The 25,274-nt window shown below is 43.2% G+C and overlaps 1 protein-coding gene across 2 annotated transcripts in view; it reads left to right on the top strand.

The window, feature by feature from the left end:
• The window catches only part of LOC126266984 (neural cell adhesion molecule 1-like), an 801,025-nt gene that overhangs the window by 588,615 nt on the left and 187,136 nt on the right, over window positions 1-25,274 (top strand). For both annotated transcript variants that reach the window (XM_049971722.1, XM_049971723.1), the window contains exon 6: window positions 22,501-22,646. In XM_049971722.1, the coding sequence (XP_049827679.1) occupies window positions 22,501-22,646 (146 nt within the window). The remainder of the gene's footprint in view (window positions 1-22,500; window positions 22,647-25,274) is intronic.

Genomic DNA, 25,274 nt, shown 5'->3' with positions numbered 1-25,274 from the left:
ATAATGAAGAAAATGAAATATGTGCTCAAGAAATTATTTCATTTGATGTAATTTCGACACTCACATTTATCGGGAACAACGACAGCCCATTATTGTTTTAACTGTTACTTTGTTTCCTTTTCATTTGTTCACTTTCAGGCAATGAGGAGTGCGTGCCGTATACAAACAGATCTCTCAGCGGCGGTCCGACTGTTTGGTGATGGATCACGTGCCTTCTACAACTTGCCGTGCACGTGCGCGGGTATTACGAGTAGGTGGCCCACTTACGGCGGAAGCATTTTAAAGCATAACACAGTCAGGTCCAGAAGTGCAGTCACGCTAACCGGAAAAAAACGTCCAAAATTGGGCGCCTTCAGCAGCAGAAAACAAAATAAAAACACATCGTTCCTTCTTTGAGAGCAGAGATAGGATGGATGATCTTATTTTCATTTCAGTACCATCCATAAGAAATTTTCGAGAAGCTATATATCCGCTGTGACTGCTTTACAAAAATTACCTTTGACAATCAACCTTATAAAGGAAACGAATTCGTAGTAAATATAATTAATTATAGACAGTATCTTATTTCACAGTTGCAACTACTAGTGAACCATTGGCCAAGGAGACAGCTTACTAATACCGAATTAAAGCACTTGCGTAAAAACATTTCAAAGATATTAGAAACAAGGAAGTCACTTGATAGTTATCTGATTTATACGTTGTTTTTCTTGCGTTCACATTTCAGAAACTTCGAAACAGTGGTCTAATTTTGAGTAGTGTCGTAGTTTCTACTTCTGAAGCTCCACGATTGTAACATTTTATCTGCTTATACTGTACTCGTAAGTCTGTCAGCGTTTATGTGTTTAAAGACGCATTCTTACGACTTTTTCCACAGTGTTTTAGAACACAGGGTGGAGTGTGAAAACCCTGGTATCGTCACCAAGTCTCTGAAAACAACGGTCGGATCATTCTACCAATGGTACAGTTCCTAATAGAAATCCGCTCACTGGTCACGAAGCCGTTCGAGAACTGCAGCGTGAAAGTCCTCACTGCTGGGAAACTTCTTTCCTTCACAGACTTTCATTCAGCTTGCCGAAAAAGTGTAAATCGCATGGTGGAAGGTCCGGCCTTGCCAAACAGCACCATCTACGACTTTTCGGCCTTAATTAAATTGTTGGAACCACCTCATAACGCCAGGATGCGACCCTGCATTTGCTCCACACACCGCCAGACTTTCACGCTGAATCTGCGTCCAATGTAGATTCCCTCCCCCCCCCCCCCCCCCCCTTCCACAAGAACAGGGTACTCTAAGTTTGAGTACTTTTTTTCAGCTGATAACGCTGTTTTATGTACACACAGCACAAAGGAATCCCAGGACTAGTGCTCAAGTATGACAAAACGCCACACTTGTTCTACAATGGACAGACATTTCGAAACTTTCTAATGTCCCTAAGTAGTACAGAATGTGAATTAAGAATAAATAAATCGATGCCGAATGTGTAGAAGAGCTGTTGGAAGAGGAATAATTACACACAACATGTAACAGCACAGTAGGAAAGAGGAACGAAGTTTGCAGCGCATCGATGACTTAAAGAAAATGTACGTTCGATGGAGCAATGAAGATAGCTTTCCTCTGTTGTGACTGGTGATACGGATATGATGAGGAAGTTTCTTGAAGTTTAACGTCCATCGTCATATATAAGTGAAGTTTGGACCATCGGAAATCATGAGATAAAGAGACTGGAAACCATTGAAATGTGGTGTTATCAATGAATATTAAAAATATAGCGCACATGATCTACGAACTGTCTAAGTTCTAAAAAGAATACGTAAAGGATTGATTTGAGGAAAGTCCCTTACGAGAAGAGCAGTCCAGGTTTTGGGACGCCTTCTGCGTCGTACAGGATCATTTTACTTGCAAGGAGCAGTTGAGGTGTGCGGTTGTGGGGGCAGAAAGAAATCGCAATATGAACATCAGATACTTGATGTTAGTAGCTGCGTAGAGATGAAAATGTTAACACCACACAGGAAAAGGCAGAGGACAGAAGTGAAGTAATCGCGAACTAATGGAAAAAAAACAGAAAATTTTCTGACAGATTGTAATTGGCGTGCCATCATTTCAGAAACAATTATCGCTAGTTAACATAGTCTCACACCACAACCTCTCCGCGAAACTTTCTAAATCCACAGCACATTTACACTATAGGAAAGGACGAACAATATAGAATATGAAGCTAAAACCTTCTGGGTTCGTAGGCCACCTCAAATTTCTTCGATACGATCGACGTTCGACCCTTTTGCTCGGACTTTCGTCAGTGTCTTGTGGTGTCCACGCTTAACTGAACATTGTCAACGACCAGTGCCGTGTTGCTAATTAAAGGGAGCTGTCTCACGCTTATATTGAAGAAGGGGTGTTTTTGAGCGTAATTCGCATGCGATCGCCATTGAATAGAAAGGGATTTTGCCCTTGCTAATGCTAAAGAAGATTTATTGATTGAAATTCTTCCGGCTGCGTTTGGTGGACGGCCAAAGTCATCGTAGAAGGTTTACGGGGAGAGCAAGAGATTGTCCGCAGAGATAGCTTCCTGGATGTTGTTTGTATTGCTCGCGTAAGGTGGCCACGTGTTCACTTCCTTCTTGACGGGAAAGCAGTAAGCTGGAAGCCTGTAGCCGACCTCTCTGGTAAAGTTACATTCTTCCTCGAAAATCTCAACACGTTTTCGAGCCATACTACCATAAACACTGGTTTCAGTGACACGGCCGCAGTTCCACCGATGTTCTGCCACCACAGATTTCACACCTTGATTGAGCCGCATGTGGAGATATTTCTCTCACAGTCCTTTTCGTTTCGCCTACATACCCTTCGTCACAGTCACATGTCAAATCACAGACACCCACAGGATGGAGATAATCAGGTGCTTCCACTTGGTCTGTTTTTTGTTTTGACTGATGAAATAGGTCTGTATTCCATTTATTCCTAAAATTATGCTGATGCCATCAGTGACACCAGAAATAAACTGCAACTCACAAGAGTCAGGAGGTTGTTGTACTTCCTTCTTATGAGCATAATTAGCATTTCGTTCAGTGGCCCTGTCAGTGGTCAAACTGTAATAGCCTTCATTCTCTTCTTTAACAAATCCAACGTCAAACTCTTACAATAATTGATGCGGATGGCACATGAAGACAGTGTGTTGAGCACTGCATGCTTTTTTATAAACGTACTCCCTCTTTCGCGCAGACCGTTTATCTTCTTTCCGATAATGATTTTCCACGAACAGCAACAGGAAGAACTTCAATCAATAACTCCGCTTCAGCATAAGCGCCGGAAAAACCAATTTCTATCCGAACGACGACGGCCTGCCAATCCGAGCCACAGGCATTTTGCATAGTAAGACAACATCTTGAGTATAAGCGCCGAAAAGGTCACTTTTATAAGGAACGTGTTCAGATAACTGTGAACACCACAAAATCGTGAAGAAAATCCCAGTTCAAGGGTTGAAACGTCTATCCTATAGAAGAAATGTGACGCGGGCTAACATCTCATAAAATTTTGTTTTCAATGGCAATGGGTCAGAAAGCCTGACGACTTACAATATACATTGTGCACAAGAACCCACACGGAATGTGATATCAAGAAATAAGTGTTCGGACTAACAAAGACGTGCCCTATGGAGGAACCATCCCTGCATTTGCCTGAAGCGATTTAATGAAATCAGGGAAAACCTAAATCAGAATGGCCAGACTCGAGTTTGACCCATCGTCCTTCCGAAAGTGAGTCCAGTTTACAAACCACTGTGCCATCTCGCTCGGTAAATAGCAAGTAAAACTGCTTATTATTTCACAAGTAATGTGTAAAACTGCTACTACGTTTAACCCATTGTAAGACAAGACGGTCAGTGTCTCCGTGAAGAAACGATTGCTGTTTCCTACGGAACCAAGATTGTAACCAGATGTGCCCTCTTCATCCGAAGAAATAAACGACTACTAATGTCTTTCTTTAGGGGTTCCAAAAATATGTAAATTTCTTGGCAAAAGGTACGTGTAAGATTTTTCCGGCAAAACTTCAATGGCGATCGAAAGTTTCTTCACTGAAAGTCTTCGACTGATCTCAGATGTTGATACGGAAACGAGGAAAAGTTGCTGAAAGTGTACATATGGAGAAAACGAGTGTGTGTAAGTGTGAAGTAGATGACTGCAAACCTGGAACAGGTGGAAGTTGATACATTTGAAATTTTATACTGTCAAATGATCTTAAACAATAAGTAGGCTGATGAAATCTGAAATAAAGAAGTACCAATAAGAGCACTTGAGGATGGATGCCTGAAAAGGCAGTTACGGCATCCGGGAATAATTAAACTGATGTGAGAATGGATAATGGAGTAGAATAAACAGCCAGTAAATATTGACTAGTACCTACAAAGTAGATTATACTTCTGTTTGGGAGCGCTAATGACGTATAGATTAAAACAACAGCACAAGGTAGAAAAGAAATTAAACTGATTGCGCATACTGTCACTCGTACACAGTTATCGTCTTTAGAAGCAATTACTGCTTTTTATTTTTGAGACAATTCTGTTTGATATTGCCAAATATTGTAGAGTACGCAAGTTGGCTTATTCACTCACGTGTCACACGCAAATCCCGATAGTGGTGAACGGTAAAGAAGCTCTCTTACGATTCATCACACAACATGAAGTATACATCCTTAAAAAAAAATAATAAAATTGAGTAAACACTGAGCAAAACCACTGATATAAAGTAAGGTGTGTCTCCCGTTTCTACAGATGTTGGTCTACAGTAGATGTGGCCATACTCTAAGAAACATTGTGTGTGGAAAGCCAGCCGAGCGGTTATAGGCGCTGCAGTCTGGAACCGCGCGACCGCTACGGTCGCAGGTTCGAATCCTGCCTCTGGTATGGGTGTGTGTGTTGTCCCTAGGTTAGTTAGGTTTAAGTAGTTCTAAGTTCTAGGGGACTGATGACCTCAGCAGTTAAGTCCCAAAGTGCTCAGAGCCATTTGAACCATTTCTTTGTGGAAATCCTAATAACACAAACAGCTATTTTGATGCTACTTTGAACTGTGACTCTACCTAGAAGAAAGCAGTTCTTAACACATTGTCGTCGGATACCTTCCGAATCAGTGACATCAATATGTTGTAATCGCAACTGAATTTCCTGAAGGAGCTGCTGAAGACCTGTGGCTGTGATGGTTTGTCCATAGGAGGGGTTTTCAAACTAAATAGTACTAATTATGGTAATGAGAGCACGAGGAATTGCATCCTCCCTTTGTTAGGTTACCGATCGTTTCAAGTGCTATACCACATCGGCAGAATTCTTAACAAAAATAGTTTAAGGACGTCATTTCTCCGTGACAGAAAATAAGACTTTTCCGACGTAAAACGGTCGCATTTGATCACGCCACAGTGCGGTAGTCCATACAGTAACATCTTGATGGAAAAAATTTCCTAGTAGCAGTTGATATTTATAAGAACAAAACTAATTTTAATAGAGGTGGAGGCCACAGCCTTTCACTTTCGTAGCTTCCCACCAACAAGGAAGCAAATACTCAACCACAGTGCGGGAGGAAAATAAATAACAGGAAGCCTCCTTTGTGTCACGACAGTAATATGTTGTTGTTGTTGCTGTTGTTGTTGTGGTGGTCTTCGGTCCGAAGACTGATTTGAAGATGCTCTCGATGCTGCTCTATCCTGTGCGAGCCTCTTCATCCCCGAATAACTACTGTAAACCACATCCTTCTGAATCTGCTTACTGTATTCATCTCTCAGTCTCACTCTACGATTTTTACGCTCCGCCACCCATAGTTCCATGCAGTACTAAACTGGTGATCTCATGATGTCTCAGGGTTTGTCCAACCAACCGATACCTCCTCTTCGTTAAGTTGCGCCATAAATTTCTTGTCTCCCCCATTATATTCAGTACCTCCTAATTGGCTGGGTGACTGATCCATCTAATCTTCAATAGTCTCCTGTAGAACCACATTTGAAGAGCTTCTATCCTCTTTTCGTCTAAACAGTTTATTGTCCACGTTTCACTTCCATACATGACTACACTCCAGGTAAATACCTTCAGAAAAGACTTCCTAACAACTAACTCTATATTCGATGTCAACAAATTTCTCTTCTGCAGGAATGTTTTTCTTGTCATTCCCTGTCTACATTTTATATCGTCTCTACTTCTGCCATCATCAGTTATTTTGCTATAAACCAACAAAACTCATCTACTCTATCAAACGCCTCGTTTACTAATCTAATTCCATTGAACCACTTGATTTAATTCGACTACATTCCATTATCCTTGTTTTGATTTTGTTGGTGTCCATCTTATACACTCCTTTCAGGACACTGTCCATTCCGTTCAACTGCTCTTCGAAGTCCTTTGCTGTCTGCGACAGAATTATAATGTCATCGCCAAACCTTTAAGTTTTGTTTCTTTTCCCTGAACATTCATTCATACTTAAAAATTTTCTTTCGATTCCTTTGCTGTTTGTTAATTGTACAGATTTAATAACGTGAGGAATAGGCTAGGCTACCTTTTCAATCAGTACTTCTCTTTCATGCCCCTCGACTGATACAACTGCCGTCTGCTTCCTGCAAAAGTAAATAGCGTTTCATTCCCCGTATTTTACCCTTTATACCATTACAATTTCAAAGAGAGTGTTTCCGTCAACATTTACAAAAGCAAAGCCCAGAAATGTTATAAACACAGGTTTGTTTTCCCTTAAACCTATCCTGTAAGATGAGTCGTAGTGTCAGTATAGCCTCAGATGTTCCTACATTTCCCCGGAAGCCAAACTGATCTTCCCGGCCGTCGGCTTTGTTAGCTTTTCCATTTTCTGAAATAAGTCGTGTCAGTTATTAAACTGATATTTCGGTAATTTTCGCCCTTGTCAGCAACTGCTATGTCATTGGAATTACTTCTTTCTTCTTGAAGTCTGAGGGTATTTCGCCTGTCTCATACATTTTGCACATCAGATGTAAGAGCTGTGTCGTGGATGAGTCTCCCAAGGCTATCAGTAGCTCTGAAGGAATATCGTCTATCCCTGGGCCTTGTTACGACTTACATCTTTCAGATCTCTGTCAAGTACTTCTCGCAGTATCATATTTTTCATCTCTTCTTCAGCTATGTTTACTTCCCTTTTTATGACATTGTGTTCAAGCTCATCTCCTTTGCATAGGCCCTCTATGTACTCCTTCCACCCCTCAGCTTTCCGTCTTTGCTTAGGACTGGTTTTTCGTCTGAGCTCTTGTTATTCATGTAGCTGCTTCGCTTTTCCCCAGAGGCCTCTTTAAACTGAGTGTAGGTGGTATCTATCTTTCCCCTAACCAAACACGGTTCTAAATCATTACATTTGTCCTCTAGCCATTCCGACATAGCCATTTTCCGCTTCCTGTCAATCTCAGTTTTGCATTTTTACCTTTTTTTCCTTTCATCAATTAAATTCAATATTTCTTGTGTTATCCAAAGATTTCTAGTAGGTCTTGTATTTTTACCAATTTGATCCTCTGATGTTTTCACTATTTCATCTCTTAAAGCCATACATTCGTCCTCTGCTGTATTCCTTTCCCATGTTCTAGTCAACTGTTGCCTAACGCTGCCTCTGTGCCTCTCAACAACCTTTGGTTGTTGTACCTTATCTGGGGCCCGTCCACGTAATTTTCTACCTCTTTACAATGTCTTCATTTCATAACCAATAAATAGTGATCAGAGTATACATCTACCTCTGGAAATATCTTACTGTTTAAAATCTAGTTCCTAAATCTCTGTTTAACCGTTACATAATCAATCAAACTTTCCGGTGTCTTCTTTTTAGATTCTTAAACCAGGTATTAGCTATGAAATTGTACTCTGTGCAGAATTCTACGAGGCGGTTTCTCTTTCATTCCTTTCTCGCAGTCCATATTCACCTAATACATTTCCTTCCCTTCCTTTTCTTATCATCTAATTCCAGTCCGCAATCACAATCAAATTATTGTCTCCTTTAACTACCTATCTAATAACTATTGGTAAATACTTCAGCCTCTTTCCCTGACTTTTTCGTTGACTGTCCAATGACGATGGCCATTTTCCCGGAATAATCGCGGGAAATCTCTTTTATATTTGTTAGATAGATACAAATTTTGACAGTGCGGGCTTAACCGGGGACGCTAGTATATCGTCAAAAAGTTCCTTGCAGAGGGAGCCAAACATTATGTAAGAAGCAATTTGAAGACGTACACGATGCGAAGTAACAACTCAGAAGATTCCACCTTCAAAGACAGTAGTCACGAAAGCCAGTACACCTATATATATATTACAGGAATATGTAAGCACGTTGATTGAAAAGGGACCACTTATTATCACTTTCCTATTCCGGGCTTTACGAATACTCGTGCCGCAATGCGTAGAATTAGTAAAATTTCGTTTCTCTATGACAGAAATAAGTGTGGGAACTAGATTCGGTTGTATAGTTGTTTTCATTACGAATAGTTAGGAGTCTGGCACTAATCTGTTTAGACGCGTTAATGCCGTGAGATGGAGTAGCGACGTGTCTGGCCTCCGCCGGTTAGGCAGACCCGCCTGACAGGTGGCAGACATAAACAACTGTGTGGGGTGTGGGGCAGCTGTTGGCGCTAATGCGCCCTAAACGCTTGAGTGGTGCTCGACTGCGGCGGGCTGTTTAAACAACGCTAGGCGTCGTGCATATTGCATGCGGCTTCCTCCACACGTGGCCATTCAACAGAGCTGTAGCTTCGCTGCACTATGAGCCTTCTCACCTAGACCTCAACATGGGCTTTAAAAGTACATACATACGGCAGTACTGCATCACGCATTCAATAAAATGGTTCTTGCGTTATCAAATATTAATATGATAATGGAGAACTTGTTCCAGGATGTGCATGTCTGAAGTACAGCACTTCAAAAATGGTTCAAATGGCTCTGAGCACTATGGGACTTAACATCTGAGGTCATCATTCCCCTAGAACTTAGAACTACTTAAGCCTAACCAACGAAAGGACATCACACACATCCATGCCCGAGGCAGGATTCGGAACTGCGACCGTAGCGGTCACGCGGTTCCAGACTGAAGCGCCTAGAACCGCTCGGCCACACACGCCGGCTCTGGTGTAGCACTGTATCATGCTGGAAGCAGAAAGTTGTCTTTCATTTTCAACAAACGAGGAACATAAATGAATACTACTGCGGTCATGTAAAGGGTGTGTGCCAATGTGTTCTCTTCTGAGTACGTTGCATTTCATGATATATGTCACTGAAGATAAATTAAATGCGTTTGTGTCATCATTAACTGGGAGTCCTCTTCTGGGTAGTTTGGTCACCTATTCTATTTAACTGATTTCAATTATTAGAGTCTGTGGCGTTGAAATGTTAATGAAGTTCCGAGCGGAGGAGCTCCCCGACGCGACCTTGAATCTAATGACAATATACGCTGAGGTGACAAAGTCATGGGATAGTGATATGCACATGTACAGATGACGGTAGAATGGCGTACACAGGGTATGAAAGTGCAGTGCACAGGCGGAGATGCCAATTGTTCTCAGGTGATAGATGTGAAAAGGTTTCCGACGTGATTGTGACCGCGCGACGGGAATTAACAGATTCTGAATGCGGGAAGGTACTTGGAGCTAATGGGACATTCCATTTTGGAAATCGTTAGCAAATTGAATATTCCGAGACCCATGTGTCAAGAGCGTGCCGACAATAGCCACAGAAATCAATGTGCTAAGTACGACGAACGTATTGGTTAAGACAGTGCAGTGAAATTTGGCGTTTATGGCCTATGGCATCTAATGACGGGCACAAATGCCTTGACTAACAGCAACACATCGCCTGCAGCATCCCTCCTGGGCTCGTGATGGTATGGATTGACCCTTGACTATTTAAAACTGTGGTCTGATCAAATGCGTCCCGATTGCAGTTAGTAAGAGCTGATGTAGGATTCGAGTGTGTGAGAGACCCCATGAAGAGACGGGCACAAGGAATCAACAAGGCACTGATCAAGCTGCTGTTGGCTCCATAGTGGTGATGATGTTTGGTTAGTGGGGCACTCAACTGCGCTGTTATTAGCACCCGTACAAATTCCTAACCTTTTCTCAGCCCAATATCGCCACTTTTATGAATGATAATGAAATGATGAGCACAACACAAATACCCAGTTATCTTGAGGCAGGTGAAAATTCCTGACCCCGCCGGGAAACGAACCCGGGACCCCGTGCTCGGGAAGCGAGAACGCGACCGCGAGACCACGAGCTGCGGACTCTCCATAGTGGTTTGCAATGTGTTTGCATTTCAACTCAACCAGTCATTGACTGGAAGTGGTTATGTCGGCTACTTGGAGACCAACAACGGTGGATATTTACGGATAAGTTTGCCGCATGTCACCTTTCCACAATTGTTCACCAGTAGTTTGAAGAATATTTTGGAGAATTCGTTCGAATGGTTTGGCCACCCATATCTCCCGACGTGGATATCACCGAACATTTATTAGTGATAATTGAGAGGTCAGTTCGTGCACAAAGTTCGACAACGGCAACACTATCGTAATTCTGGACGACAACAGAGGCAGAGGATTTCCAGCAGTTTCTTTGAATCCACTTCACATTAAGTGTCCGCAGTAGGCCAGGCAAAAGAAGGTCCGACACGACATCTGGAGGTGTCCCATGACTTGTCACATTGTATATATCAATGATCTCCCACTAAAGATGACACATGACTCAAAAATATAACTTTCCTAGACACAATGTCAAAACAACATAATTTCCACAGTACGATGCTGAATGGTGAAACTTAGGTTAGGGGATCAGTGGGGTTTATTAATGACCAACGCAAAATTAGGATCGGATGTATTTGACGTAGATCATATAATAGAATTTTCCGTAGGAGTGAGAACTGAAAAAAGCCAAAAAGTGTCGTGGTAGTGACTCACTCACTCACTCACTTCTCTCTCTCTCTCTCTCTCTCTCTCTCTCTCTCTCTCTCTCTCTCTCTCTCTCTATATATATATATATATATATATATATATATATATATATATGTGCTGTTCAAGAAAACATATTAAAACACATCAGACAATATCTATGAGGCAGTACATAGTAGTTTTCTGGGTTATTCTCTCTGTGTTGCTTGTTTGTCTCGAAGTGCACTTCTCCAAAAGAAAAAAGCACTTCACTTACTACAACGAAAAAGTTTCCAGATGTGACAAAAATTGACTTATTGAGAAATATTAGTACGTCGGCGTAATTAAGGAATCACGTCTTGGTAAAACATTGCATACATCAAAACCCAGTGCAACATACTACGTTGCTACAGGCGGCTAAAGCTCGTGTCTAGTGATGGCGACCTACTACACAGAATGATTTTGATGAATGAGGACAAGCTGCAGGAGACCATCACTGCGCAATATACATCATATTTCCGTGCGTTTCTGAATAGGTACACTTTCTTGATTTAAAAGATCAAAGACCTGTGAAAGTGACCCTGATGTCAGTACCAGGAAGAAGGGGCCTCCAGCATGGGTTAAGCCAGGCGACCGTGTGGAACACTCTCCGCGAAGAATGTTACAGAGTCCGCACCACATACAACGTTAGCAGGCTTCATTGCCTGTGGACTTGCCTCCGTAGCGACTGTTTTGTTGCTGGTTAGCCGCGCAGACCACCATGTTGCTGGAATTCCTGTCATGCCCACATCTCGTGGTCGTGCGGTAGCGTTCTCGCTTCCCACGCCCGGGTTCCCGGGTTCGATTCCTGGCGGGGTCAGGGATTTTCTCAGCCTCGTGATGGCTGGGAGTTGTGTAATGTCCTTAGGTTAGTTAGGTTTAAGTAGTTCTAAGTTCTAGGGGACTGATTACCTAAGATGTTAAGTCCCATAGTGCTCAGAGCCATTTGAACCAATTCCTGTCGTCCATTCTGCTTACAGATGATGCTTCATTTACGAGCGGCTGTATCTACAATATTATCAGAATCTATCTCTCGGTTATGCAGGTTGTCCGTGGCATGAACTGCCAGGACGGGGTCACCCTCATTGTGTACGAGGGGTTACTGGCGATCACCTGGTTGGACTGGTCATCCTTTCGCAACACCTGAAAGGCGAGGCGTATTTGCGCTTTCTGCTTGTGGTATGAAGGATAGTGTGGCTATTTCATAACGATGCTCTAGCTCCCCACCCTTTTGAGTGCCGAGGCAAAGCACCAGTACAGACACAACACTTCCACTGCCTGCTGTATTTCCAAGTGTGACTTCAGTCCTTTGTAAGTTTCCTGTGGTTAATCTTGTAAACTGAAGCAAGATTAAACTGAACTGCTGTTCTTAATGACTTGTGAATCTGTGTAGTAATCCTTAACAAGGCAAGTGGTGTAGTTATCGAAGTACGCCAAAACTAAATTGTATAATTATATTTAATAAATTAGCTTCAACAAATTTACTTAGAAAGCCAAAAATGTAAACTAAACAACCGGCCCTGTGAAACTACATCTTGGACAGGAGTGAACAGAGCTACAATGCATGACGTCGAAGTAAGTGACTAGCAATCACGACACACAAGGTGATACAATAAAAATGCTCTATAATATGCTAATAAGATTATGAAAGAATAAATAACCACAATATTTCTATGCAAATGTGCTGTCAATTTACGTACACAGGGCAAACGAACAAAATTCAAACCACAGAAAATGGATATACGAGGGCTGAAACTTTAATAGTGACAACTATTTATTTACAGCTCGTACAAAACCGATACGTGTTTCAAAGTTTAACTGACCTTCAAAGTAGTCACCAACAATGTGCATAACCCGTAACCAGCGAGGTGGAAGTCTTAGGGTACTCTTAGCAGTGCCAGTTGTGTTGACAGTTCGAGCGGCGTGGTCTATTGCCCGACGAATTTGTAGCAAAATGGTTCAAATGGCTCTGAGCTCTATCGGACACATCTGAGGTCATCAGTCCTACTTAAACTGAAGTAACCTAACGACATCAGACATCCATGCCCGAGGCAGAATTCGAACCGACGACCGTTGCAGCAGCACGGTTCCGGACTGAAGCGCCTAGAACCGTTCAAGAGGTGTGCATAAAGTACCCGCCTCCCCCAAATCCTCCTCCCGCACTTGGTATTGCGAGGTTCAACAGACCCGCTTTATTTCCTAATTGTGAATTTTACTCCCCGTTTGCTAACCTAATAGTGATAGAAGGATAGCATTCAAAAATGGTTCAAATGGCTCTGAGCACTATGGGACTTTACATCTGTGGTCATCAGTCCCCTAGAACTTAGAACTACTTAAACCTAACTAACCTAAGGACATCACACACATCCATGCGCGAGGCAGGATTCGAACCTGCGACCGTAGCGGTCGCGCGGTTCCGGACTGAGCGCCTAGGACCGCTAGACCGTCGCGGCCGGCTGAAGGATAGAATTCTTGTTGTTGTTAACAAAGAAAGAGTTATCAGCATTCCTGCATTGGAGCATATTCCCCCTATATTCTCCAACGAGTCATTAGAAATGGACACTGGCATTAAACACGGCGAACATCCATCGTCCGTGAGCGCCCGTAGTGTGGGACACGCATAAATTACGCGCAGCATCCCGGAACGTAAGGCAGCGGCGTCGCAGATAAGAGTTCCATTCCCGGGCGGAATGTCTCCGGGCGGCCGTTTGCCGTTTTCGCGCTGGAAGCACTTTCTTTCGCCAGATGTTATCAGCGATATAAAAGTGGGCAGCGTTTCTTCCTGGCCAGGCCTCGCCTCAGCAGCGCCCTAAGAGCGCCGGCGCCCTAGCCGCGGCGGCATAGTAATAGCCTCGCGAAACGCACTCGTAACTGTAGCCATAAATCACCCGCGGCACGCGAACACATGCATACCTGCCTGCCGGCCGCCGCCATCAGGGTGAGCGGCGGGGAGGGGGAGATGCAGGGGCTGTCGGCGACTGCGAGGGGCGGTGTGGGGAAAGGGGACAGGGGCAGAGGTGCTCTCGTGGCACTGCAACACGACTGGAAAAGAGATGGATGTTCCCAGCACTCAGATACTACATAAAACGAGGATGCAAGTAATACTGTTGGACACAAAGTTTCTTTTTTTACATAATTTCTTCTCCTATAATTGCGTAGGCTTCCGCGGCCACAGTCAGTTGACATAAAAGTTTTCTGGGTAGCTATAATACCGCGTCATAATGTAAAAACTACTGCTGCTGGAGAAAAACTAACGTTAGGGCCACGGTTGCAACGGCCTTCTTCTGGGTCTAATAGTGCGTTCTAGCTATGCAGTGTCCTTTAAATTTTGTTGTTACTGTTCACTGCGTATGCCATTACGTCATAATTTAAAAAAGTACTTAGTTTCATTGGTCAGTTAACGAAGAAAGAGAGGGAACTTTATTTTAATAGGTTATAGCGGTGGAGGGAGAACGTAACCTCTGTTGTCTATTGTGCACGTCGAATGGGCTGAGCGTGCGGTCTGTTCGGCTCTGATTGCTGGCAGCCGAGATGGGGCAAGCCTGAGTCCACCTTCCGTGTTCATGTTAGTAGCGTGTCCAAGTATTTCGATGGTCTCTCTGATTTTGCACTTCGTCATAACTGGCTTCTTTGCCAACACATAGGCTTCACCGATTTTTTTTTTTTTTCGCAGTCTTGCTGAAGTTCTGCCACTGCAGATTTGTTGTGTTGCCCTAGACGAATATAGCGCTCGCGTTTCCGAATGCGCGTTGCTATTGGCCTACCAGTCTCGCAGATGTATGCCTCTCTACACTCGCATTCCACCTTGTAAACGCCTACAGTTTAAAATGCATCAACCTTGTCCTTAGTGGAGCCTAGCACACCCTGGATCCTACGACCACTATAGAAGACAGGCTGCACCCCGACGCGGTAAAGGTGTTTTTCTCTTCGGTCAGTAACATTTTTCAAATAAGGTAAGCATTCTAATTTCTATAACATTAATGTGTGCACGAGGCCGGCGACCATTTTTATCATAATCAGCACTTCTCCATTCAGGCTGATTGTGTCGCAACTTGCATGAATGCCGCAATAATGTTTGGTTCAAATGGCTCTGAGCACTACGGGACTTCTGAGGTCATCAGTCCCCTAGAACTTAGAACTACTTAAACCTAACTAACCTAAGGACATCACACACATCCTTGCCCGAGGCAGGATTCGAACCTGCGACCGCAGTGGTCGCGCGGCTCCGGATTGTAGCGCCTAGAACCGCTCGGTCACTCCGGCTGGTGCAATAATTTTTGTTTTAATTGATAGTTTGACGTCGGATAAAAATGAACAAAAAGTTTCTCGTGCGAAATAAATGCAGATTAACAATTTTCAGATTTTTTAATTAACTCGTACTGTGAAAACTTACCTCTTGCCAAATTTCATCGCTATAGATCAATGGGAAGTGCCCTATAGGTTTTGATGAGTGATTTTGCGATTATCAAAATACGTGACATAAAATGCTATGCCTTTTGATGGCTCTGACATTGAACCTCAAGTTTACTATACCGCAAATGGAGCGACCATCGATTTAAGAATGTGATGCAGATTTAATCTTCATACTGCTGCTCGTTCCTGAGAAAAAGGACGGACAAATAGATAATCACACAACGAACGCAAAAACATTTTTTTTCCTTTGATATGGCTGCAGTTTGTCTATTTCTTGCTTATCTTTCTTACTTGTATTCGTCGACAAGGCTCTGTGGATCGACTTATGGCTGTAGCATATGCGAAGTGTTTTAGTTGTCCCCGAGTTCAAATTATCGAGTGGAAAATTGACTCTTACAGGAGTGTTAAAACCTGGAAGTCTAGTGAAGGCAGGATTCCTTTACTATTGTGGACGGGGCCGTAATCAGTTACTAACGGTCTACAACCAAAAAACTACACGCCTCACCGGACAGCAGCGGCAAAGCGAGGAACTGTCCACTTCCGTTACATACACTAACCCACGGAGCAGGTAACTGGGGCGTTAGCGGCCACCAGGCAAGAAAAATTACCGCTGGTTGAATTAACAAATTGTAACAAGTTGAACGCAGTAAATAGGAATAAGGAGTTGAGAAATGCTAATCAGATCCGTCTTCCCCAAGCACTCCACTCGCTGCTTTTCGCCTCGGCGACACTACGAGCAGTGAAGCGAACCCAAGTCACTGGATAATCGCGAGATATCACAATGGTGGAGATTTCTGTACTTGCATTGAAATGCACTCATCTTAAAGCTTGCTGGATCCGGTTTACCACGAGGGCGTGCACCCTCGTGAACAGAGCCCTCCCATCCGGCAGTCCATGCGTGCCGCCAGCGGTCGCCGTGTGTTCTCGCGCTGCGCGGATCTGGCTCCCCCTGAGCCCCCAACCGTACTCGCCCACCGACACGACGCGGAATAACCACGACGTCGCCCCAAAGATAGGGCAACAGTTACTACATATCGATAACAGCCGCTGCTGCCACTAGCGGACAGGCAACGCTTGCGAAACAGAATGGCGCCAGTCAACACGAGGAGAAGACAAACAACAACAACCATACCATCTTAACGATACCACCCGGCCTCCAACAGAGGGCGGAAACCTACAAACAGCACCAACGCGAGCAGCAGCACGTCTCAAGTGTGACAAGGATGCAATTAATCTCTTAACTACATGGTGTATAAAATATGAGCGCTATTCAGTGATAAACAGTGCAACACTTTTCTTTCTGAAAGCAGGTTTTTTTATTTAAGATTAAAATACGCCGTATTATTTTCCACCCTTTGCTACAAAACCCTGTTTTTCAGCCTACTCTCCGTTCGATGCGAAGGCCTTACGGAATGTTACCGGGAAGGCCTGGTGCCACTTCACTGGTCGACGTGTGAGCCAACACCATCCTGCATCAGTAACTTTCCCATGAACCACGTACTGTTTCCCACACAGTGCATTCTTCATCGAGCAAACAGAGTGAAGGGCTATTGGGTCGATGAGGAAAAACAGTCCAATGAAATATTGTTCTCGGTTGCGCAGTCTTGCCTTGTCTTGCCTTGCGTTGTTGTGGAGAAGAAAAAGATCGTATGCTTTTTTTTGCGAATAAAATGGGTCATCATTATCCTGTGGTATCCAAGTACACTGCAGAGTTGATTACTGCACCATTATGGGGACATCAAACGGAATAACTCGTTCAGAGTCCGAGAAGATCCTAGCCGTCACTTTACCGATTGATAGTGCGGCTTTTAACTTTCTCATCGTACGGGTTGTCGTTTAGCACCACTCCACGGAGTGCCGTTTTGTTTTCGTTTCGGAGTAATGAATGTATGGTTCATCGCTTATGATGATGTTCGAAAAAAAAATTGTTACCATCAGCTTCGTGATGCGCGAACAGTTCCGCACAGATGGTCGGTCCTTCGCTGCTCTTTATGGTCATCTGTTACGCGGCCAGTTGTGTGCTGCCGGCCTGCACACAAGTGATCGGACAGCTTTGCGCGACGTTATTGCGATCATAACAGACGCGTCGCCCAACATCTCACAATCCTTTTGTTCACTTTCAGGTCTCCGTAGATATTCTGCAAGGATCTATGAATGTCAGCGATGCTCTGGTTTTCCCCCAAACGAAACTCAATGACAGCACTGCTTGGAACGCACTTACGTTACAGACGCCGTCTTTAAGGCTACGTATAGCGACGCCATCTGTCGGAACACCATGAAACTAAGAGGGCTGAATCTGGAATATTCCACGATGTAGCACAACAAATTCCCGATTATTGACCGAAATTGGCCGAGAACAACGTGTTGCGTTATTTATTGAATGCCCCTCGTATATGTCAATCTTCAGGGATTTATTCTGCACATCAAAACATTACTAGTTAGGTAGAACGCCATTCGTTTCATGAAGCCTAGAGGCGCATCATGAAGTACCTGAGTAGCTTCATGTTTGCGAAACTGTAGATACGTTTGCGGGAAGATATCGTGAATAATTACAACCTCCACGTTGAGGCTAAATCTGTGTTGACTTCTCTCTTCTCGCACTTGAAATAGGTTGTCACAATACTAGGTCTGTGATAACTGAAGATCCCATCACCCGAATTGACAGACTCATCAGTGAATGATGTAAATGCTAAGAAATGCAGAAACACAACACACTGCCCGAATGTGTATTGACAGAAGGACATTCTCGCCTCAACTTCTGTCTCACATATCCATTACACCCGCTGAAGGCGATCGGGCACTAAAGATTTTCATGCCGAATGTTCTGGATCATCATGTGCTTAACGACCTCGTTTCTTGCAATTATCCTTGTACTAGCTGATGGAGATTCATCCACAGAGCCCGTTTTACAAGCCGACGCATTCGTACATAGCGTGGTGCAACTCCTGATTATACACTATGTGATAGAAAGTATCCGGACACCTAGCTGAAAATGACTTACAAATTCGTGGCGCCCCCCATCAGTAATGCTGGAATGCAATATGGTGTTGGCCCACTCTTGGTCTTGATGACAGCTTCCACTGTCTCAGGCATACTTTCAGTCAGGAGCTGGGAGGTTTCTTGGGGAATGGCAGCCCATGCTTCACGGAGTGCTGCACTGAGGAGAGGTATCGACACCGATCGGTGAGGCCTGTCACGAAATCGTAGTTCCAAAATATCCCAAAGGTGTTTTGTAGGATTCAGGTCAGTACTCTGTGCTGGCCAGTGCATTACAGGTATGTCATTGTAGTGTAACCACCCCGCCACAGGAAGTGCATTATGAACAGCTGCTCGACGGTGTTGAAAGATGCAATCGAACAAGACCACACGATAACACTACGGCCTCCAGATTTTTCGGTTGGCACTACACACGCTGGCAGATGACGTTCCCCGTTCATTCGCCACACCCACACCCTGCCATCGGATCGCCGTATTGTGCACCGTGATCAGTTACTCCACACAAAGTTATCCCACTGTTCAATCGTCTAATGCTTACGCTCCTTACACCAAGTGAGGCGCCGTTTGCCTTTTACCGGCGTGATGTGTGACTTATGAACAACCGCTTGAGTATGAAATCCAAGTTTTCTCTTCCCCGCCTAACTGTCAAATTAATTGCAGTGGATCCTGATGCAGTTTGGAATTCCTGTGTGATGGTCTAGATAGATGTATGCTTATTACTCATTATGACCCTTTTCAGCTGACGGCGGTTCAAATTGTTCAAATGCCTCTGAGCACTATGGGACTTACCTTCTGAGGTCATCAGTCCCCTAGAACTTAGACCTACTTAAACCTAACTGACTTAAGGGCATCACACACATCCATGCCCGAGGCAGGATTCGAACATGCGACCGTAGAGGTCGCGCGGTTCCAGACTGAAGTGCCTAGAACCACTCGGCCACTCCGGACTGACGGCGGTCTCCGTCAGTCAACAGACGAGGTCGGCCTGTACGCTTTTGGGCTTTAAGTGTCCCTTCACGTCTCACTTCACTGTTACATCGGAAACAGTGGACCTAGTGATGTTTAGGAGTGTGGAAATCTCGCATACAGGCGTATGACACAAGTGACACATAATCACCTGACCACGTTCGAAGTTCGTGAGTGTCGCGGAGCGCCCCATACCGCTCTCTCACGATGTCTAATGACTACTGAGGTCGCTGATATGGAGTACCTGGCAGTGGGTGGCAGCACAATGCACCTAATATGAAAAACCTAAGTTTTTGGGTGTGTCCGGATACTTTTGATCAAATAGTGTATGAGCCTTTCGGTTGTGAGCGTTGTTTGCTTCTTACCAACTTCTTGCGCAAAGTAACCCCCTCATGAACAGAGTTGAATTACTGCGTCTGCATTACCATCTGCTACATGTAGTGCATATGGGTCATTTCGGACAATCAGTATACCGTTGCGATGTTATGGTGGTAGCTGCTCTAAAACAGAACTAATGACGATCAGACAAAAACATACAGACGTCGTGACAAAGTTCAAATAAAATACGCACATTTGAGATATATTACACGACCAGAATTCATTAAAGAAAATTATTTTCATGACAGTCTAAAGAAGGGTTGTGGCCCATCTTCTTTTGAACATTTTGTAATTTTTTGATGTCACGAACAAATCATTAAAGTTCCTGACACATTTTTTATATAGCTCTGCATTGAAAATTTACGAAGACACGGCACAACATACCTCATTAAACAGGTACTAAAAATCGGAAAAATAAAACTAAGCACGCCTTTAGGCAAAAAAGAAATATACGTCACTTTTGGTCTGTACAAGAAGAACAGCTACAGTTCCTAACCAATACAGGAGAATGATTGTAAAAATGGAATGATATTAGATTGCAAACGATGCTATAGCTGTCAGAATATTAAATTTAAATTGGTTTCCTTCAAAATAGTTGATTTTTCACAAGATCTAATTTACTAAGTCAAGCAAACTTACGAATAACGTAATGACTTACGAGAAATGCTGAAAGGAATCAAAAAGCTGCTTTTCTGTAGCTCGCGATCGACATGCCAGATGAATATGTAACCAGCTAACTCATACGTAAATTACCTATACTCTAAAGGAAGAAAATGCGTCACAAAATGCACGGAAAGCTCCAGTAGTGAACGAGGTGTAAGACAGTTGTAGTTTGTGAAACTTTGTACTTCGTCCGGACGTGGCAGGATGCCTTATTTTGATAGTGTCATGAAGCGGATGTGGTGAACTCCATTTTTCTCGCACCTTTTAGTCGTCGTCGTCATGAAGCAAGAAGTGTCCTGCGTTCCTGGTTGTTCCAAGTATCTAGTTCCCATAGGTCATTCCTATGAACGCAAATTGCTGAGGTCAGTTGATGACTAATCCATACGTCAAACAAGAAAATGGAGGATCAGTCTATATCTTGTCTGCAATTTCTGTAGGTGACGTCTCCACATGCGACGAATAATCACCGTGTACAAACGAATGCTTGAACGTTACATTTAGATATTTCAGATCGAGAAAATACGGTAACATTCCAATCAATATAAATATACAGACAGACGCACTGATTTTACAGACACTTTTAGCCGTAGTAGCAAATACTACTGCTTTATTGCTTTAAAACAACGCTTTTTGGTGAAGGTAGATACTTCAGGAAAAAAACTGCGAGGTTTGGTAAGTGTATAGGAATAATAAGGAGGATAATTAAGCCATGTAATGAAAAAAGCCCCGATCTAAATATGTACCTCGTAATGACGGCAAGTCACTGATCTTATCTTGAAGGCATGAAATGCAAATGTAGCCTTGCAAGTGACAGGTAATATAACATTCTACTAATATCACATATTCCGTAAGCCGTTATCATGTGTGGCACGTCACTGTTACCTAGTAGAAGACATTATTGTGTGCGCCAGGTCACGCGTTGTGTTCGTCAGGAGAAGATAAATGTGGTTTAAATCGCACAGTTCAACGATTCTGTCACTCCACCCATATCTGAAACGCTAGCTCGCTGGAGACTGGCCGTGTTAACTCGTAAATAAGTTTCTCTCCGTCGGATTATCTTCAGAGCTTTGAATTTTCATTTAAAGATCTAGGGATTCAATACGATCTAAAATAACCGAAATTGGTTATTATTTGCGCTGGATGCACATGAATCAAGTCGAAGTGTATGTCTCCATCTGTAATTTCTTCATTGTGCCAGGGACTGAAATAAAATTACAAACAATTGTCACTCATTCACAGAGTTTCCCAGGGTGGAATGGTTGATATTTCGGCGTATGACAGAGACAATCATTCGGAGCAAAGAAATCAAGTATACGCATACCTTAAAGCTATGAGCAATCGCTCAGTAGAAAAGATGTGTATAAACGTTACAAAGATGAACAAGTGCTTATAGCTCTTTGCGTGTGCGTTTCAGAGCCCATGTTTACTGGTCGTCCGGCCGAGGTGGAAGAGCGATTCTACGCGCTTCAGTCCGGAACCGCGCTGTTGCTACGGTCGCAGGCTCAAATGCTACCTCGGGCATGGATGCGTGTGATATCCTTCGGATAGTTAGGTTTAAATAGTTCTAAGTGTCGGGAACTGATGTGATGACTTAAGATGTTACGTTCCATAGTGCGTAGTCATTTGAGTCCTTTTTTACTGGTCTTCTTTTTCTTTTTTTGTCCTTACTACCATCTCTAAAAATATGTCAAGCAAAGAACTTGCAGTAGAAGATATTTTTGTCACAGTACTGAAGGTGAAGAACACGTTTACTTGACGATTTTGTTTCGAACAATCGTTCCTGCCAAATCTCTGAACACTGACTTTTCCTCCTGGGACATCAAGTTTTCGTACTACGACTCATCGAGTAGCACCATGCTTTGTGATTTAGACGCCAATCCTCTATTACAATCGTGAATTGCTTGTTAGATATTTCCGTGTTTTAGGAAAACCAATAAGGAAAATATGTGGATAACTCCCTTAAATTCCGCCTTCATCCATTTACATCGTTGTGCTGATCATGACCAACTCCACCTAGAGTACAATAACTCTTCCGAAAATGCTGCGAGAGGGTACACGGGGCGTGTGCTTCTATATTAGCCATAGCTGCACCACTGTTTTTCTTGGTTCGACACTCCAGCGGGCACTGTGTAAGTGGTCGTGTGTTTGTTCCAGTACGGCCCTTGAAGACTCGTCTGCTGGAGAGGCCGAGTGTGCTGGAAGCGGGGCAGACGGTGGTGCTGGAGTGTGAGGCAGTCGGCTCCAGGCCGGAAGCCGTCATTTCCTGGTGGCGGGACAACTACCAGCTAGACAGAGGCAAGGTCAGTGCTCAGACGACCATTTATGCACAACCACAAAGGGAATATCTTGTACTCAGGCTAAGTTATTATGTTTCAAGCCTACCAGTTTCTCCAGTGGAGTGTGTATTTTTTCGTGTCATCAGTTTCTCTCCTTTTTCTTTATAATGTCAGAAGTACTCTTTCATGCTAAGAATATCGGTTAAATTTTTGTGGCGGATCGCCTTATTTACGGCCCTGAAACATGTGGTTTATTTCAATAGCTCCAACCCCCAGTGCCCAAACGCCAGCTTTACATATAGTATGAGTTCTACTCAGCTGTTTTCCGTGAACGATCCATATTAGGGGTGTAGCATTTAATGCCTGTGTTACATCAAGTGATGCAATACGTCAGGTCCTACTTCCTACAATAATAAAAGCTTTGTCGCTCTACAAAGTGTAATCCACTACAATCAAGGAACAATATTTCTCCCTACTTCTCAGAATATTTCTTAAATACGTTTGATCTGCTTCACTTACTAGTTATTAAGATGACTTTTAATCATTTTATAAACTGTACTGTAAGGAAGCTAACATGAAACTTGCGATTTTCGCATTTGTTCAAAAATTAAAAGACAACACTTAGGGAGGGTATTATTTTGGTTTGTGGTAACAGGTAGTTTAGTTTCATTAAACAAAGAAGTGAGTTGTACATGACTTTGGCTTAGTAGGCAAACGGGAAAGCGTGCCTCTCCATTCGAAAATTGCAAAGGTAGTATCCACTTTTTATCTCAAATTTCTTGTTCAGAAGTACGATTTTAACGAAATACATTTACATTTCTAACTTACTTATTAATTACGTATTGCTACATTAACTTCCATAATGCAATCCATGGACCTCAATGGAGAGACGTCTACAGACGTTAAAGTAACCTCTTGCGCCCGCATCTAGTGGGTTGTGCGGTAGCGTTCTCGCTTCCCCCGCCCAGGTTCCTGGGTCGAATCCCGGCGGGGTAAGGGATTTTCTCTGCCTTGTGATGGCTGGGTGTTGTGTGATGTCCTTAGTTAGGTTTAAGTAGTTCTAAGTTCTAGGGGACTGATGACCATAGATGTTAAGTCCCATAGTGCTGAAAGCCATTTGAACCATTTTTGAATCTCTTGTGTGCCACAGGGAAGTGTTATGGGATCATAGCTTTTCAAAATATATATATATATATATATATATATAAATGACATAGTAGATAGTGTCGGAAGTTCCATGCGGCTTTTCGCGGATGGTGCTGTAGTATACCGAGAAGTTGCAGCATTAGAAAATTGTAGCAAAATGCAGGAAGATCTGCAGAGGATTGGCACTTTGTGCAGGGAGTGGCAACTGACCCTTAACATAGACAAATGTAATGTATTGCGAATACATAGAAAGAAGAATCCTTTATTGTATGATTATATGATAGCGGAACAAACACTGGTAGCAGTTACTTCTGTAAAATATCTGGGAGTATGCGTGCGGAACGATTTGAAGTGGAATGATCATATAAAATTAACTGTTGGTATGGCGGGTACCAGGTTGAGATTCATTGGGAGAGTCCTTAGAACATGTAGTCCAACAACAAAGGAGGTGGCTTACAAAACACTCGTTCGAGCTATACTTGAGTACTGCTCATCAGTGTGGGATCCGTACGAGATCGGGTTGACGGAGGAGACAGAGAAGATCCAAAGAAGAGCGGCGCGTTTCGTCACAGGGTTATTTGGTAACCGTGATAGCGTTACGTTTAACAAACTCAAGTGGCAGACTCTGCAAGAGAGGCGCTCTGCATCGCTGTGTAGCTTGCTCGCCAAGTTTCGAGAGGGTGCGTTTATGGATGAGGTATCGAATATATTGCTTCCCCGTACTTATACCCCCCGAGGAGATCACGAATGTAAAATTAGAGAGATTCGAGCGCGCACGGAGGCTTTCAGACAGTCGTTCTTCTCGCCAACCATATGCGACTGGAACAGAAAAGGGAGGTAATGACAGTGGCACTTAAAGTGCCCTGCGCCACACACCGTTGGGTAGCTTGCTGAGTATAGATATAGAAGTAGATGTGGATGGACCTACTGTTTACTAAATGAGTGAGTCAGAACGAACCAAAAACATCACATTTTGCTTAGGCATACTTATTCCTAGGTAAAGTCTTTGTCTGTTGTCCTGGAACCTTACGTGGATACTCAGACACAACTTTAGGTATATATAGATTTTGTTCCTAGTTTGCTTTCTTGAATTTCCGATCGATATTTTACAACTTCTAGTTTAGGAAATGGATATATAGTTTTGATGACATATTTATCTGCATGCCACTGTGAAGAATCTATCTTAAGGAACTTGTCACGTAAGTGAAATTTGTTTAAAGATAATCTTATTTTATTAGGAAAGAACCGCTCTGTCCATTAGCCCTAGTTTTTTTAAGTTTTGTCGATTCCTACTTGTCTCGTGTTGGTTCTACTTCACTATTCAGAGTACTGTAGTGACAGCTCTTAGTTTTGATGCAGAAGGTGAAAACGACAGGACAGGGGTCAGGTGCCCTAAATGAAAGGTCGGTTTTCGTAAAACCACATGCGGGACATCGTTGTCCACCACCTGATATATTATATAATGTTTCGAAAGAATTCTGAAATAGAAATTCTAAGCTTTTGCTT

Source organism: Schistocerca gregaria, chromosome 4 (assembly GCF_023897955.1).
Source record: "Schistocerca gregaria isolate iqSchGreg1 chromosome 4, iqSchGreg1.2, whole genome shotgun sequence".
Lineage (NCBI taxonomy): Eukaryota > Metazoa > Arthropoda > Insecta > Orthoptera > Acrididae > Schistocerca > Schistocerca gregaria.
This window is presented reverse-complemented; position numbering and strand designations above follow the sequence as displayed.